This window comes from Puma concolor, chromosome C1, assembly GCF_028749965.1.
Source record: "Puma concolor isolate L17-30 chromosome C1, mPumCon1.1.hap2, whole genome shotgun sequence".
In the NCBI taxonomy this organism is placed as follows: Eukaryota; Metazoa; Chordata; class Mammalia; order Carnivora; family Felidae; genus Puma; species Puma concolor.
In genome coordinates, this window is record NC_141674.1 from 47,882,436 (window position 1) to 47,901,162 (window position 18,727).

At 38.4% G+C, this 18,727-nt stretch overlaps 1 protein-coding gene across 7 annotated transcripts in view; it reads right to left on the reverse strand.

Moving 5' to 3' along the window:
• Positions 1-3,618: 3,618 nt before the first annotated feature.
• The window catches only part of MYSM1 (Myb like, SWIRM and MPN domains 1), a 38,845-nt gene continuing 23,736 nt past the window's right edge, over positions 3,619-18,727 (reverse strand). For 5 of the 7 annotated variants that reach the window (XM_086717125.1, XM_086717123.1, XM_086717122.1 and 2 more), the window contains 9 exons: positions 17,526-17,611; positions 14,218-14,272; positions 13,825-13,875; positions 13,056-13,130; positions 12,249-12,437; positions 11,180-11,312; positions 9,413-9,518; positions 9,177-9,234; positions 3,619-8,134 (listed from right to left, as the gene is read on the reverse strand). In XM_086717125.1, the coding sequence (XP_086573251.1) occupies positions 7,967-8,134; positions 9,177-9,234; positions 9,413-9,518; positions 11,180-11,312; positions 12,249-12,437; positions 13,056-13,130; positions 13,825-13,875; positions 14,218-14,272; positions 17,526-17,611 (921 nt within the window). In that variant the 3' untranslated portion in view covers positions 3,619-7,966. The remainder of the gene's footprint in view (positions 8,135-9,176; positions 9,235-9,412; positions 9,519-11,179; positions 11,313-12,248; positions 12,438-13,055; positions 13,131-13,824; positions 13,876-14,217; positions 14,273-17,525; positions 17,612-18,727) is intronic. The other 2 variants (XM_086717120.1, XM_086717121.1) reach the window with 2 other exon arrangements.

The following is an 18,727-nucleotide window of genomic DNA, read 5'->3' on the forward strand; positions in this document are numbered from 1 at the left end:
CCATGACTTGGGAGGCACTCTAGTTTGAACCTCATAAGGAGGTGGCGACAGCTTGGGGTGCTCTCGCTCCTCAATAGCGAGGGCAGGAAGAGCAGGAGCGATGGCACGGGAGGCACGGAGGACGGTAAAGGAGCTGGCTGCGTGAGAGGCACAGGCAGTGGTGCAGACACAGGAGGAGGTGGATTCAAAGTGTGCACTAACACTCCTTGATCTCTGTCTCCTGTCTCTCCTCCTGCTTTTTCTCTGGTTGCTTTTCAGCCCTTTGCACCATTTATTCAACATACGTTCTAATCACCGTTTTGGGGGAGCAGAAGGCGTATTCCCCCATCTTCCTAGGTCAAAATTCAGAAAGGACACAAAATTCAGAAAAACACAGCTGTGACTGAATGAAGCCCAGAGTGCCTACATTTGCATTCGTTCTTCCCCAAAAGTCAGCTTCACCCACTGAACCAAATGGCTTCCCAGACAAACTAAGAGAGCCAAAAGGAACCCCGTATATGGAGGCAACCAAATGAGAGGAAGGAATCCCAGAGAGCTATTCAGTGGCCATCTTTCCTCTGAGCTTAACATATATGGGCCACTCAGAATTAGAATAAAAAGCCATCCTCTTAGGGGTGCCTGGGTGGCTCAGCTGGTTGAGTGTCGGACTCCCGATTTCAGCCCAGGTCATGATCTCACGGTTCCTGAGTTTGAGCCCTTCATCAGGCTCTTCACTGACATTGTAGCACCTGCTTGGGATTCTCTCTCTCCCCCTCTCTGCCCCTCTCCTGTCGTGCATGTGCCCTATCAAAACAAACTTAAAACGAAACAAAAACAAGCATCTTCTTAGTTTTATAACTAAAAGTAGACCAGTCAGCTAGTACTCTGCCCGGGGGTGGGGGAGGTGGGGTGGGGGTTGGGAGGGGATAGTTAGCATTCCCTATCTTGAACACACACAATTTCCAACAGAGATCTTCCCAAATGCATACCCTGGATTCCCGTTTACCTCACGATACCTTCACAAATTACAACACCCCCTGCCACAGCTCCAGCTACCTGAACAAATGGGTTATGAAAACCTGAAACAAATGGTTCAAAAGAACCCAACAGCAGGGATGATGGTTTCCAGGGCGCGCACCTATGGGGGCGAACTTACCAGGAGCCAAATTTCTAGCACCTGCTTACTCTGCAACTTGTCGGTTTCTCTGCTTCCCCAAATGCAGTTAAGGCAGTGGACTGATGCAGTTCAGGGCAAGTCCTCAAAACATCATAAGGTGTCAGCAGCTGCACAGGACTTCCCGGTCCTCCCCATCCATCCGGGGCAGACTAACCATGAGTTGCTGACCCTGACCTATCATAGCCACGGGCTCAGTAAAGGAATGGTTGAGCCCAGGTGCACTGCCAGGCCCAAATGCAACCGTCAGGGGTCTCTACAGTGGGGGCTGGACAAACTGAAAGTACAGCTTCTGGCTAGCTTGCCAAGAATTGCAACTGGGGCGCGGGGTGCAAGGGCACCTGGTTCTGGGTGTCCCCAACAGACCAGGCTTGGCCCCTCGCCACTGACAAAATCCAAAGGCAGAGAGACGAATGGTGGTAAAACAAGAAAATGTATTTCAGTGAGGCAACACCAAGAACCCAGTGGACTGAAGTCACAAAGATGGTCTCCAAAGTGCTGAAAATACTTAAGGTTTATATTGGGAAAATGTGGGACAATGGTGGGTGGATACAATCAGGTGGGGAGTAAAGGTCAAGTCCATCATTTTCTCCTGTTAAGTCACGTAGGGTTTTGCTGCTGTCCAGGCAGTCCCTTTTATCTGAGGGGGTAGTTTCAACCCCCATCAGGGGATGCTTTGCCTGCAGGGTCTTTTGCCTGAGTTAACAGATAAGCTGGAGAGAACTTCATCAAGGAGAAAGTAAATAAATGGAGAGAACTTTAACAAGGAGAATGTAAATAAACATTAAAAAAAAAAATCTTAAAAATGGAAGTCCTCTTTCAATAGAGTTTGTTTATGCTAGAAAAAAAACACTGGAAAGTTAAAGACCATTAATGAATGAATTCTGGTTTTAAGATGAGATTTTTCTCACTTTATACCTTCTGTGTCCTTAGTTGTCTCCATGTGAATTACCTAACATCTTCACTTAAGACTCACCATTCTCTAAATATTTTCCACTCCTTGTCTCCATACCTTTGCTAAGGTCACTTCTCTCTGGAACATCCTTCCCCAAACATCATTTAACCAAATCCTGCTGGGGTGTTTAAAGGTGATTTCTTCCAAGAAATCAATCTCACCACTCACACTCTAGAGAACTATTTCTTATTGCCTAAACACCTATTACCCTGGAAGTCTTTTACAGGCATTTATAATCAATTCCAGTTTGTATCCTCGCTGTTCATGTTGGTTTTATGTGTTTCCCATGTACTAGGTAATAAACAGGCTTCTTATGGGGGAAAAAAAAAAATCAAAATTTACTCATCTTTGTGTCCCCTACAATGTTCAACATAATAGAAAATCAATGTTTGAATTAATGAGGCATAGTTCGCAATTCAATGTATATGATGTTAAAAATTGAGAAATACCAAATGATTCACCAGGTTTTTTTTTTCAAAATTTTATTTATATAGAATCTTCAGAAGGTTTCCCTTTAATTTTTACCACAAGCTAAAATTTCAAAGCTTAAAATCAGGTATTTTATAATATGTCATTGTTAAGTACAGGGAGAAGAGTTCAACCATTTCGAGGAAGAGCTTTCTTAACTGTATAAACGTTAATATTTACAATATTCTTTAATACAGATTTAGACAACGTGGCATATGTAAATGTACAAAATAGTTTAAGTCATTATCTTTCATTACAGAACATTCCAAAATTCAAAGTAATAAAAGAAATTCATAAACACTAGTAACATTTGGGGAAAACAACAGCAACAGGTTTATCAATAGAGTAAACTTATACATAATACACATTTTGCACATCAAATCCGCAAATTTAAAGATCTCTGATCAGTCTATTTAAATCATGCTGGAATCTAAATACTATTCTATAGTTCATAGCTGAAACAAATGTTCTGTGATAACCTATGAAACAGGAGTACAAACTATGAAATCACATTTAACATTCTTCTTAAATCCTCAAAGACTACTCTAGAAAACCTCAAAGACAGCACACAAGGCATTTTTCCCTGAAATTAAGGTTCTTATGAATATATTCATAAATATAGTCGAAGGAAGAAAATACAAACAACCCAGATATCCTAGGTTAATTTTACCTTCTCAGATTTAGTTTGGTATAGAGCAAGCATCTGGTATAATCATGGCTTCTCTGGGAAACTTTGACTTTCTCCTCATATTTAGGGAGCTAACATATTTATTCTCTGCCTTGTTCCAGAAGGAATTTAAGGTCGCTTAAAAGACTGAGCAAAGGCCAGAAAGCACAAATTACAGGGTAAATGGAAAAAAACAAAACAAAACAGAGAAAATAGAGTTTGGGGGGAAAAGCATATATAAAACCATTTAAGGAAAGGTCAGGAATTAAAGTATATTATTCTCCACAGTGATTTTCTGGAAATATTGCAAAGTAGGGTATTAATTTGTAAGAAAACTAACTGCTGGTAAACTGGGGATATTGATCAAATTTATTAAATTTTGTATTAATCCTGATAGAGATGATGATAAAAATGTGCTTTTTCCTCTGTGCTTGGGTAAAGTACGTTTTCCTGAATGCCATCACGTAGGACTCTGGACTTAAGTACCTGGCTACTGGTAGAGGAGAATGTAGGTTAAAAGAGAAAAAAACAAAACAAAATTTAGTTGCCCTTCCTTAATTTCTACCGAGAAACCCAACAACTGGGGTGGAATGCATGTTGATGACGTGGGGATAGGCAGCCATAGGTCAGGGTGTCAGGTGTCCATAGGTCTCCGTCCACAGGCAAAGCCTCAATCCTGGGGTGGCCTGCCCACATCACTTCCCGCAGGCCCAACAGCGCCCCTTGTCGGGACCCAGAGAGACCAACGGAAGCAGGCAAACTGCACGGCAGGAGGCCTGCTCAGGTGGGCTTGCTGAGCCTGCAGTCTCCCTGCTGCCCACACTGCTGCCGAAGCTCTGACCCGCTTCCAGTCTGCACATCGCAGACCTCACCCCACTCCCGTGGGGCAGCAAAGTTGTGGAGGGAAGGCGGGGGCAGCATGAGCTTCCACAAAACACGAACGGGTCGTTTAGCTCTGCTCTTCAGGCCCGGTTTCAACAAATGCTACTAAACGAACCATCTTGTACCTCTGAGCTGAGAGGTAAGAAGTAGAGGGGGTGGGGATGAAGAGAAGGGCTTGAGGGAAATGAAGACATGAAAGGTGGTAGGATACGTGGCATGAGGTTCAAAACTATAGATTAAGGATCAGAACAAAAATATCTACGTGACAGCTGAAACTAATCACCGCCTCCTATCTTTTTTTTTTTTGAAAGGATGATTGTTCCTAATCAACATTCCTAAGTTTTGGTCAGGTGAGTGAAGAATGAAGTGCAAATCTATAGATCTAAAGCCCCAGGAACTGCAGTGTTCTTGGCTGGGGTGAAGAAGCTGCCCCAGGGTCGGTGAGACAGGCTTTCCAGGGAGAGGCCAATGACTACCGTCTTCCCAAGGATACTCTTCAGAATACAGGCAGGGCCACCTTACTACCTATTAGGCACCATGCCTCCAGCCCACAATACCTTTAAGGCCCATAAAATGTTTTAATTTCTTTTCAATTCAGAAGGAAAAAAAATCAATCCTTTAGATTGAGGACATGTTTATATACAATATCAGATTCATTTTATACAAATGCAATTATAATGAATTTATTGTTAATTTTTTATGGAAGAAGACATCCAAAGGCGGCAAAAGTGTCTAAGTCCTAATGTGGCTTTGAACATAGTTCAAGGATAAAATAATGGAGGAGGAAGGAGAGTCTGATCTTGTCGATCTTATTCCACTGATTTTTCTTTTTTGAAAGCTACTTTGAGATTAGATTTTAAAGAGAACTAAGTCTAATACTGGCAAAGTACTACTGTCAATTTCCGCTAGCCAAGCAGGAAAAAGAAAAAAAAAAGTTCATTATTTTACTGTCATTGGGCAACTGTAAGAATCAAATCAGGACGAAGAGATCTGGATGTTTTCAGGTCCGGTCTCCACTCCTGTAAACATTACCAGAGGGAGGTTTTCCTTTGGGTCTCTGCCTCCTGAATTTCCTATATTACACTGCCCCTCAACAGACTTCCTCTGTGCTTCTCCAAGGCCCTGGCTCTGACTGCCTTCAGTGGCCCAAGTCGGCAGTGAATGTGGGCACCTGCAGTTGAAAAATGTTTTAAGAATATGATAAGAGCAAAAGGAAACAGGGAGAATGAACGGAGGAGGAGGGAGAGGAAAAAAACTACAGTAATGTTCCAAAATTACATGGTCCAAGAAAAAAAAGGGGGGGAAGAATATATACTAAAATGTTACCTGTGGTTTTCTAGATAACAGGATTTATATATTTTTGTTTTATTCATTTTGTTTTTAAAAAATATTTTATGATAAAACATACTCTATCATCAGAAAAAAACACTCAGTAAATATTATTTAAAAAATTGTGTTCTCCAACTCTAAACTCTGAAGATTACCATCTTTGACTTCCTCACAGTATGGCTTAGGTTGGTAAATATGGTTAACTTGGCATGCAGAGGAACCGGATTTGAGAAAAGAATTGTTAACAATTTCAATTATTTTCCATCACCCGAATTCATCAATTTATACAGAAATATCAATCAAGAGCTAATTAATACCACTTTCTAGGATCTGTTCCCAATGTACAATGGGAAAAATATGTCAAAAGGAAGAGTACAAAGGAAGCAATTACTATGTTTTACAGAATCGCAGACTTTGTGTGCTTGGAAGGATAAACTAAGTCATAAAACTCAGACCCGTGGATTATAGGTGAAGGGCCTGAGGTCCAGACAGATTATGTGATTTTATCACTGTCACAGAGCAAAGCTGATAATAGAATTAGCATAAGTACTCAGGTTTCCTGATTTTTGGTCTATAGCTCTTATAAACCTCAGTCCCAAAAGTAACTGCCTTATACATTGTTTCATTGTTTATCCTAACTACCTATAGAGGAATACATTTAGACCTGCAGGGCTGTTAGGAAGGTCATTTAGACCTCAGTTACACAAGAATTTAGGCTCAGAGAAGGTCAACTGTAACCATCTCTCCACCCCCCACCTCCAAGTCACAAGGTTGAGCCAAGACCCAGGCCATCAAAAACTGGCTCGCTGCTCTCTCAAATACTGCCATATTCTTCTGTAGCTAATGATTACAACCAAAAGAGATAAAAATACAGAATCACATCCAGATAAGACGTAATAAAACTATTATTAATAAGGATGCTTGGAGAATGGGTGTAAATCAGTTCTATAGCTAATAGAAATGAACTCAAATCTATTTGAGTAAACAGGCAGCATGAGTGCTAATTTTACTTGAAAATGTACTTAAATGTAAATCACAACTTTAAGTTTTGTTGGAAGAACAAAGATGATGGAAGATGATATAAATAAGGGCTTTCAGGTTCTCAGGTTCATGCATCTGAAAATAAATTATAAATGTTTTTAATTCTTTAGAGCAGGGGCTGGACGATAATGGCCAGCAACTCGTTTTCTGTGAGGCTCATGAGGTAATACGAATGGTTTTACATTTTTAAAGGATTGTAAAAAAATACAAAGAAGAATGTCTGATAGAGACAGTATGTGGCCTACAAACCTCAGTTATTGTCTAAATGCCCCTTTACATAAAAAGTTTGCTGACTTAAGGGGCACCTGGGTGGCTTGGTTGGTCGAGCGTCCAACTTCAGCTCGGGTCATGATCTCACGGTTTGTGGGTTCCAGCCCTGCATCAGGCTCTGTGCTGACAACTCAAGAGCCTGGAGCCTGCTTTGGATTGTGTGTCTCCTCTCTCTGCCCCTCCCCAACTTGTGCTCTGTCTCTGTCTTTCAAAAATAAAGAAATGTAAAAAAAAAATTAAAAAATTAAAAAAATTAAAAAAATTAAAAAAAGAAAGTTTGCTAACTTATGTTCTACATTTAGAAAGTATATGAAACTGGGTTAGATATGTAATATACCCTGGAAGGCTTTTTTGTTTTTAAAATTAAATCTCTGATTTAATATTTAAGCAGTATTATAATTTGCCTCTTCTGAGAACAGGTAGTAGAAAAAAATCTAGTTTGAGGGTGAAGATTATTCATCTTCCAATTAAATGAGGTTTTATCACACACACTAACAGAAGTGGACATACAGTTGAAGCTAATTATTTCATGTATCTGAAATCCATACAAAATGTTTCAGATAGCTGAGAAAATGCCATATCCTGTAGTATTACTGCTATAAAATAAAATGGAAACAAATATCTATAATGGGAAAACTGGCAAGCTGATTCTCTCCTTTGGGTCTCTTATGCCTGCCCTGGCCTCCTATAGCATGTTGCTAGATTCATTAGACCACTAGTTCTCAACCATGTTATTAATTACCTCAGTGACCATCCATCCATGTCTCGTTTGCAACCATAACCAAATCTCACCAAAACACATGGAAAAAATGGAAGTGCTCCTAATGAGACACAGACATGAAGTACCAAAAGTGGAATGACTAGTTGGGGAAGAAATAAATATGACAGATACATGCCATTTATCGACCTGAATACAACAGTACAGCAGACAGCCCTTCAGAGTCTACTGCACTGCTTACTGGCCATGGTCGGACTGTAGCACCGCAGCAGACCCTGGTTCACACAACACTCTGATAATCACTGTAGGAAAACAAGTCCGTATCTCTTTGTCACATGATTTACGTGACCAAGTTGGATTCTGTGAACTAGAGACAAAATATTAAAGGTGTGCCACTATTAGCTAAATTACAATAATTTCAAGGTTATTACTTTGAGAGTAGGATCTATTGTGTCCAGATTAGAATGCCTTACTTTAAAATAATTACATTAACAATTCCTTTGGACCCACAGCACAGTTCTCTTCAGCCACTCCGTTCTCTGGCTTGCTTTTGTAATTGGAAAGGAATAAATTTTCTATTTGAGTCAAGAATTCTTCGGCAATGAAGCAATTAGTCACGTTGCTCAGAGTTTTCCTCAGACACTCCAAGAGCTATTGGAGAGAAAAGTTTTATATTTAAAAAGGGTAAGAAGAGGGTTTGCAGTTTTAAATATTTAAAAAGGGTAAGAAGAGGGTTTGCACTACTATCGTTATTGTATCCCTTTCCAAATCTTTTTCTAATAAGCAAAAGAGAAACAGTCTCCTTAAATGTGGTTGAAGACAGTTTTGTGATCAATAATCACGCACCTAGAGTGTAGGAAGTCACTGTTGAGAAATGCTTGGGCTTATTCCTTTATGACTTTATATGAGGAGACACACTTGAGATTTTAAGTGTGATTTTTTTACTTTGGACAAATTTGTGACTTTGCTTCTTTTTTTAGTAGTTACATTTACAAAACAAAGTAATCCTGTAGAACGAAAATCTATGTACATACATGGACGCTACATCAGGATGGTAGATAGAGCTGTTTCCTGAGAAACACGCACATCCAACAGAACAAAAAGAAAGTTTTAATACAAGGGGGTAAAAATATTAAAAAGAAACTCAGTATGTTTTAGTTTTCTCTTCTTAAATTGCTACCAAAAAAAAAAAAAAAAAAGACAGATGTTACCAGTCTATGGGTCTTTAACTCTTTATACCCATAGAAGCAAAACAAGAAGTAAAATAAAAATATTCAGGACTCTTTATTTCCTACCAGAAAGTTAAATAAAATGACACTTAAACTTAATTATTAGATTTATACTACCAATCTTAAAAACGAACAATTATTAAGGCTAAATGGAAACATGAGACTTTTGAATTTAATAAAATGAGAAAAATGTTCTCCATTGTATATAATAATAATCTGCTAGGAAATTTATCAGCCAACACTGACAAATTTATTCTAAACTAGTATTACTTCTATATGCAAGTGTGGGCAACAAAATACGTTACTAATTTTCTCCTAGAAATTAATTTTAGATAGGAAACGGCAATAACAAAAATACACAGAAAATGTATCCACAAAGCATTAGGCATCATGGGAAACCACATCGAGATGAATAGCTTTAGAATCTGTGAACAATAGAACCAATTAAAATCAAGGCAGCTTACTTTCTGCAAACAAGTCAGGTCAGAATCCCGGCGGAAGATTTTATCCATAGGGACACTGCTGTTGGAAGAAATATGAAGACAAACTGATGAAACAAATACCACAAAAGAATCTGTTTTCTAATAAACTGTCACTGACGCCATACATCATAATTTTATATTTAACTTGGGTTTTCTCTAAAACATCATTTAATGAGACGCGCTGCAGATGTGCGGCCACCTCAAACCACAGCACATACCTATGGGACAGTCGGTATTTTTCTATTATCCATCTTGCCTTTTCAAACACTAATCCCCACTGAGGTTCTTCTAGCATCTGCTGTACTTCAAATTTGTAAGGTAAACCTAGAAAAGCATAATGAAGCAGACTGTCATCAGCTATCGCTTCAATCCCCAATCTCCTTTTAATTACCAAGAATCCTCACAACCACAACCTGGCAGACCAGCTGAACAGCACTTTAAACATAGTGGGCATTCATTAAATATTTACTGCCTGGCTGAACCTGGCCCATCGAGCATATTAATGCTCAGCAATTAATAACAATAAAGAAGAGTACATGTACCATTTGCATGACAATTCTATGTAAGGAACAGAGAAGCAGGATGATCACATAATTTACATCCAAATCAAGAGACTTTTTGAGTGAAAGGGGGCACTGTTAAAAACGGTGCCAGAACTACGGCTAAACAGACACCGAGGTAGGCAAACGAAGACAATTCCATCCTAGTGATTTTTATTTTCACACGGGTCATTGAGCTTACAGCAATGCTATAAAGCAGGTGCATTATTCCTACGTTAAAGATAAGGAAACGAAGGCCGAGACACGTGAACGACCTGCTTAGACTGGTGAAGTGGAAGAGCCTGGATTTTAAGCCCCAGCAGGTCTGCCTGGCTTCTGGGCCCACACTCACTTGACCTGCCTACAGGTGCTAACCTAACCAGTCAGGGAATAGGATGAACTCTGGAAGGGCAGCAACTGCACTCCTGTCAAAATGGTCATGCTCAGTTCCAGAGACAGGAGCCCAAGGGGTGGATGCCATGTACATAGCCAGAAAGGCAAAAGACCAAAGGATGAGCCTACTTAGAAATTTTTCACATGGCCTTCAAAATCCCCCTGTAATTATATTTGCAGTGTATTAAAAAAAAAGCTGAGTTGATCTGTTAGCAGAGGGCAACACCGTAAAATTAACTGTAGAACTTATACAATGCTTACTACATGGAATGCCACTTAAATGCACTAGCTGCCAGTACTGTCCTTTATTTATTTATTTTTGGATGAGGACACAGAGCCACAGAGAGGTTAAATAACCTGTTCATCAGCATACACGTAATTACTAAGTAGAGCCAGGATCTGAACCCAGGCAGTCTGGCTCCAGTTTATGTTATTAACTTTACATTATACTGCCTCTCAACTGCGTTTTTGCCAATATTAAGACTTTTCAGGTAAATAAAATGCCAGCAAATCGAAAGGCATGAAAAAAAATGAAGGAAAACATTATGATTGTCCTTCCTTACAATATAAGCATACTCTGTCAATATGCTCTAAAATGGTCTTTTTTCCCCATTTTTTCCCAGGTGGATTTTTTTTTTTTTCATTTCTCAGTTCTCCTCTATTTCATGTCTTCCCTCCAAAAACTTAAGAATAAAGCATTTGACTAGTTTTATTGCGATATTCGCTTTATTGTGGTGGTCTGGAACCAAACCTGCAGTATCTCCGTGGTATGCCTGCCTGTAACTAACACGCATGCTGCCTGGCTCTAACTTTTCTGCACAATATAACCCTTGTGCCCAGAGGCCATGGTAACACAGTGGGGACTTGAATCTAGAAGGATATCACTAAAGGAAAGAGGGAGGCCGCACTACATGGTATGTAGACAGCAATTCTCTAGTTGAGGCTGCAAAGCTTTCCATCACATAGTTTCACATAGTTGTAAATTCGTTGCTATGAAAGATTCAAAGAAACGTGGGCAGAAAGAGGATGAAGTTGTTTTTGTTGAAAACTTACGGTAAGAGCCATCTGAGCTAATTTTATCACTTATAACTAGGCAGGTAATCTGGGAATAAGGTAAAGGATTGTTCTGATTATAAGGACTAACAATCATTCCAATGAACTTGGCACCGCCTCTGGAGAAGTAACTCTACAATTCAAAGAAAAGTAAAATTAGTCTTGACTACATAAATTTAAAAATCAGTATTTACCCATAGCAACATCTTAAATAACGAATGGAGAAAAAAGGAGCACCAAAGTGTGTTAAAAACTTCACATCCAAACAGCAACTAAATGAAATATACTATATATCATTCCACACCCTAAATTTTTCAGGTCAAAATGTACTCAACCCAACCAGAAATGATCCTTAAAAATATGACCTGGACTGAAAATCTGTATTTACCATGAATATGTCTACAAATTATTTTCACTACCCTTCAGCTATAATCTTTATCAATATGGTAATAATAGCTGCCTATAGCAAAAACATACACCTATCAAACATAAAATGTTGGAACAAAAGTTTGTTTTTTCCAGAGATGCAAAATAGACTGCTTCTGGTTATTTCACTTGTACCCAGTCCCTGTACTAGTTGTTCCCATCAATTTTTAGAGGCTCTGGGAGTAATTATCACTGTCACTTAGATGGCTTGTCTGCACTAAATAGCTGATTTTCCAAATGTTTAAATAAACATATATTACCCCTGTAATCAGAAAAAATGCAAAGTTATTTCAAAACTCCAGATGTAAATAATATTAGAAATTCAATACTTCGCTAGAAATGTTAGAAGTATATTTATAGAGGGTGCTTGGGTGGCCCAGTCAGTTAAGCGTCAGACTGATTCAGCTCAGGTCATGATCTCACAGTCTGGGAGTTCGAGCCCCGCGTCGGGCTCTGTGCTGACAGCTCAGAGCCTGGAGCTTGCTTCAGATTCTGTGTCTCCCTCTCTCTCTGCCCCTCCCCTGCTCATGCTCTGTCTCTCAAAAATGAATAAACGTTAAAAAAAAAAAAAAAAGTATATTTATATAATAGAAAGCAACGAGAGGAGAGAAAACGTGCATACATGCAAGACCTACAGGCACACCTGGTATTTGGCTTGAGTGTCAATATCTCGTAAAGAAGGATTTGGATCAAAGGCAGGATGAGAATGATACCATCCAATTACACGATAGCCTCTCACAGCCAAGGTTTCTGAGGCCTGTGTTTGTGACACAGGATCCATCTCACACTGCAGTCCTGTACTCAGACTGTTACATGGTTCTGCTGCACAGACCTATAAAAGATTAATCCTTACATGGTTACACTGAATCCCGTTAATTCTATCACTTTAATGTTTTAGTTCTTTCATACATAGATGCAGAGGCTTTTTTTAGGCCACGTCTTTTATCCGACAGTATCACAGGCAGCCTTTAGCCTGCAAATGAATTACACTTCAAAAGTGATTCTATGTAGGAACTCAGAATCCACTTTTCCACTCAGACAAGGCCATAATAATTGTTAGTTTTCCAGGCCAGCCCATATAATACCTGCACATACAAAGTCTTTCAATGAGTCCTATTATTTATAATAATAAAGTGATGCATGCCAAGTTTCAACTATAAGGTTGCTGCATGGTTCCTGGCCTGTTAAGAGTAGTTGTAGCATTTTACTGGTGAAGGCAACGAGGAGGCGAGGCCTGGCCGTGCTCCCTCTTTCTTGATGGTAAAAGGAAACAGGTACTCAATATATGGAATGTTAATTTACTCCTGGGAATATCCAGCCCACACTGGCATATTCTCATTTATATCACAGGTAATTCTATTTTAATTATATCCACTGAAATCTATAAAAATATTTGGTATGGCAGCAGGACTAAATGATTTTAAAAAAATATTTAAGAGCAAGAACTTACTTCAACTATCTTATTAACTTCTGAGTATCTTCCTCCTAATAGACCAATCACTTCTGCCATAGAAACATGAGCATGCTAAAAAGAAATACAAAATAGACTTAGCCCAAACATACAAATCCATCTGACAAAAAAATCAGAAAAAAAACTCACTTATACATAGGAGAATCATTTGTAAGTACGGTAACCGGGCATAGCAGAGGAATCAGACACTAGGCTCACTACACAAAGACTTGGGATTTCAATCTATCTGCGCTGCCAGCTAAGAAGCTTTGAAGCAAACACTCAAAGATGTCATTATTTAATTTACAAAATGAAGACACCATTTGCTTTCCTCGCTCAGGACCCTAAAGATAAAAAGTAAAAGTCACTCCTGGTAGTCCTACAAAAAACATCCTCTAGAAAAACATCCAAAACCAGCACAGCTACTGGAGGTCTCAGTAACTGAGTGCAAACAAGGAACCTCCAAGTGGTAGGAGTTGTGCTTTGCTGCAGTTATCTAGAAGGCAGCAGACAAAGGATGTCAGGAAATTAAAACAGGGTTAATGATGATAAACAGTCTGCAAAAACTCACATTAATTTATTTTCTCTAAAATATGGAAACATGCAATTGTTTGGCTTTTCTCCAAAAGAAAAGACTTATTTTTAGACTCCTTGTAAAAGAGGATAGTTAAGATCCAAAATACACGTCTTCCATACTCTCTCTTAAGCCTGCAATAAAAATACACAAGAATAGAAATCAGAGTAAGTAAACACAATAGATTATCCTTACCAAATCCATTATTAAAAGTGCTTCTGAAGCCACTTTCACCTGAAATGGCTCCTGAAATATAAAAAAAAAAAAAAATGGGGGAGCATAAAAATAGAGATTTTATTCCTCCTCACTGGAATGTCCACCCTTTTCTTCTTTACCTATCACACCAAGTTCTCATCACCAATCAAGGCTCAGCACAAATCAGAGATTTTTACAAATATTATCATTCAAAATCCTAGCATGGAGAAATTCTCTTTCATTTCCCATCTGCATCACTCATCTGACCCATAATGTACCTTGCCTCGTCCAATCTTTCACATACATATATGCCTTGCACACAAAGGAAAAGAAATACTTCCTGTCTGACAGAAGGGCATGGTTCATGGCCATTTAGTGATGCATAAATAGTACCTGCTTTTCTTCACTGAAAGAATGACAAGGTATCAGTTGGAAGGGATCAAATGAGCTGAAAAAGAAAAAAAAATCATTTCTAATATAATCTCAATGACAAGATCAGGAAAATAACATTCACTTAAATTTGAAAATGTGTATCAATAATCTAAATCTAGATTCTCAGAAAAATACTAAGCGAGGGGAATTTCTTAGGACATCCCACATAACTCTGCTGAGTTTTGGACTTGATTTAAAAAATGGGAAATGACAGGGCCTTTGGGAGAAAGTAGTTGTTGCCTTAGTTTCTTTTAACACCCAAAGAGAAGAATGTTGTACCCACACATGTGTCCGAAACTGAAAGGTTTCAAAAAGTTTGAAGAAAATGTAAACAACTCCCTGACATGACATGGTAAAAAAAGTTTCAAGAAGAAAGTTCTCAAAAACACTTGTCAGTACGGTATCAGCACAGGGTAGGGACTCAAATATTTGTTGAATGAATGGCAATGGTTCTACTAAAGAAATCAATGTATATGAAAAGTTCAATGATAAACTTGTATTTTAAAATAAAAAAGTTAGGGGCAGGTGAGTGTCTCAGTAGGTTAAGCATCCGACTTCAGCTCAGGTCATGATCTGGCAGTTCTCTTGAGTTGGAGCCCCCACGTCAGGTTCTGTGCTGACAGCTCAGAGCCTGGAGCCTGCTTCAGATTCTGTGTCTCCCTCTCTCTCTGCACCTCCCTCATTTGCACTGTCTCTCTCTCTCAAAAAGAAACATTAAAAAAAAATGAAAAAAAAAAATGAGAAAGTTAAAAAAAAAAAGACAAAAAAAAAGAGGGGCACGTAAGCAAGGGTAGATAAAAAAGCATGTATTAATCTGAGAGCAATATTAGAAAGGCTTTGAGCAGTAAAGAACTGAAGTCTGAGGAAGATATCAAGAATAAGGTTTCTTTAGGCTATGGTCAGAGAAAGAAAAAAACAAGGAATATATGTTCATGTTAACACAACCAGAAAAGAGCAGGACTATTTAGCTCCTATTCTACCAGAGACTGTTCGTGTCAGCAATTCAGACACTTTGTACTCCAAGTGCCTAGAACAGTGCCTGATACATAGTAAGCATTTTTTCAGAAATATAAGATGAATGAAGAGGAAAGATCTTCAAGTAAAAAAGTGCTTCATCAACACGAAAAAAAAGAACACAAAGACAGCATATGCATCCCAGAGCAATGAAGAACCATGATGTGAAACCCACTGACCTTTTTGGAGGAACTGTTCAGAATGGAAAAATTATTGGAGGGCTACAAATAGGCAATTTTGGGCTTTATTTTCTTAAACAAAGCAGACTTTGGGAGCAGAGGAATTAAATGTGAATATTGAGAAAATTCTGGAAAAGATTATTCAACAGCTGATTTTGAGCCTTTAGCAAGTGAAGAGAGGACTACGAAGGGTAATAATGGATTCATGAAAATATATGTCATGATAAGTAAATCTAAATTTCATTTTTTTTTAAATGTTTTTTTAATGTTTATTTTTGACAGAGATAGAGACAGAGCGCAAGCAAGGGTGGGCCACAGAGACAGACAGACAGACAGACAGACAGACAGACAGACAGACAAAGAAATCTTAAGAGGCTCCACGCTCTGAGCTGTCAGCACAGAGCCAGACACGGGGCTCGAACCCACGAACCATGAGATCATGACCTGAGCCGAAGTCAGATACTTAACTGACTGAGCCACCCAGGTGCCCCTAAATTTCATTTTTGATAGAACTGATCTGCTAGAAACTAGCAGACTCATAAAGATTCAAATATATTTTGTCTGAATGTAAGCAAGACATCTACTATGATTTTTCTTCTGCACAAGATGAAAAATCATGAGTCAACTGTGGCAATGTATAGCTGATGGAACAATGATGTCTGAGGCTTTCCCTTATTCCAGTTAAACATTTTAAGCAGTGATCAATGGCAGAAGAGGTAAGCTTACTGAAATGTTGACTCAAATCTATGAAAGCTAATATAAGAAAAGTGGAGCTGGATTCAGATTGTGACAAACTGGAACAATGACTTGGAAATCACAATAAATATGTCTCATGCTGAGATTCAGAAAAGCAAATGTCTGGATACTAGATAAGGAGTCCTAGCTTATGGATGACGATATTTTTTTACATAGTTTATCTTATTTTACTCTCACAACAACTGTAGGTTTTAATTTTTCTTTTAGAGAGGGGATATATAATGTAATGTTAGCAGTATGGATTCTTAAGTCTGACTGCCTGGATTAAATCACAGCTCCATCACTAACAAGCATGAGCAAGTTTGTTTCCTCATGAATGATATTATTAACTACTGCACAGGGTGGTTATAGGGATTAAATGAGTTAATATATACAAAGTGCTTAAAGCATAGTCAACAGCCTCAGCTATTATAGTTATTATTTTATGAATGAGCACTGAAGGCTTAAGGCTTTACATAACTTACCTAGGGACTTACACTTGGTTAAACATCAGGGCTCTTTCACTGAAAATGACCTGGGGACATTTCTAGATATCTTATTTTAAAAGGGACACTGGTGAAACCATAATCTATTTCTGCATCTACAGAAAGTGAGGGTCCAGAAAACCAAGACATTTAACTTATTTGGTGACTCTTAACTGTTATGTTACAAATAACAGATTATTAAAAAAAAAAAAAAAAAACAACAAAACCACACACACACACACACACACACACACACACACACACAGAAAAATCCCCAAAAACCTTGCTAACAATCAGCACCAACCAAAGAAAGCACTAGTCGTTTCATGAGGTTACCTATTTATAACGTCTAAGGAGTTGAATGACCACCTGTTATAATCAAGGCCCCTTTACAACATATGTTGGATCCTATAGTCACTAAACCTATAAATTCAAAACTTTTGCTCAAGCTCTTCCAAACTGGTAATCAGTGAAATAAAAAATCTCAAAAATTCTAGTAGCATTTAAAAAAAATTTTTTTTTAATGTTTTTATTTATTTTTTTGAGACAGAAAGAGACAGAGAGAGACAGAGCACGAGCTGGGGAGGGGCAGAGAGAGAGGGAGACACAGCATCTGAAACAGGCTCCAGGCTCTGAGCTGTCAGCACAGAGTCCGATGTGGGGCTCGAACTCATGGGGTGTGAGATCATGACCTGAGCTGAAGTCAGACACTTAACAGACTGAGCCACCCAGGCGCCCCATCTAGTAGTATTTTTAAACTTAATATGAATAATATGTTGCTAATCAGGTATTTTTTCCATACATTCCTAATCATTGGTGATAAGTTAAAAAAAATTACATGTGTAAAACACTATACCTTTTTGTTGGTCTTGGTACTTTTGAGGATTTAACAGATTTACATTTTTCCTCTTTTCTTCTCGCCAATTCCTCGGCAGAGAGATGCTAAAACAGAAAACAACCACTTGATCAACCAGTCCATCAGCCACTGACAGGCAGAATCAATAATAATAAAGAATACTCTTTAACACCATAATTAAAGGCAGGTGAGAACAGGATAGACTATGTTGATGGAGATGTACCTCCTTCTTTCTACTAACAAATTGCAATGCTAGATAATATATTAAAAAATTGTTCCAAAATCTACAGCCACACCAAACTTAAAAACCTCAGAATCACCTGAGTCCCTCCTTTTACTTATTTCCCATTTCTAGTCATCAAATCCTATTGTGTTGTTTTCTTTCCCAACAGGGAGACAGCGCAGCATAATGATAAAGAGTACAGATTCTGGAGACAGAATGCCTCACTCTGCTACTTACTGGATGACCCTGGCCAAATTACTGAAGCTTTCTGTACTTTAGTTTCCTTATCTTTAAAATGGGAACAAAAATAGTAATAATAACAGTGTCATGATGTCATCGTAACGATGCATTAATGTTTATAAAACACTAGAATAGGGTTGGACACATACATAATAAGTCCTACATAAGTACAAAATTAATCTTTTCATTCCATTTCTACTATCATTCTTACACTTTAGCCCAAATAACTAGGCACCTTTTCCAGAATATGTCTGGTATTTTCCCACATCTCTACCTTTGTTTATGCTGCTACCTTAGCCTGGAATGCCCTCACCTACTTTTCTACATTTTGAGACTGTCCTGCTAATCCCTCAAGTCACATCTTCTGTGAAACCTTCTCTCATCACACACACCCCTTGGGGAAGACCTGACATTTCTTAAGATCAACCTTACGGAACTTAACACAGGTTTCATCTTTCCTACTAGAAACTATAGAAGTTCTTTCTAGGCAGGAATCATGCGTTACTAATGTTGTGTCTAGATTAGAGATTAAGTGAGGCTAGGGACAGGGAATGGGGAAGAGAAAAAGAGGAGAACGTTTTCTTTTTGTTTTGTTTTTGTACTGAAACTCAAGAGGAAAACTAAAATTTACTGAGTAATTGGTATATGCAAGGCTTATTAAGTAACCTAGTACTAGAATCTTCATACATTTTATTCCATTTACTTCACTTAATTCTCATAACAATTCTTGGACAGAGGT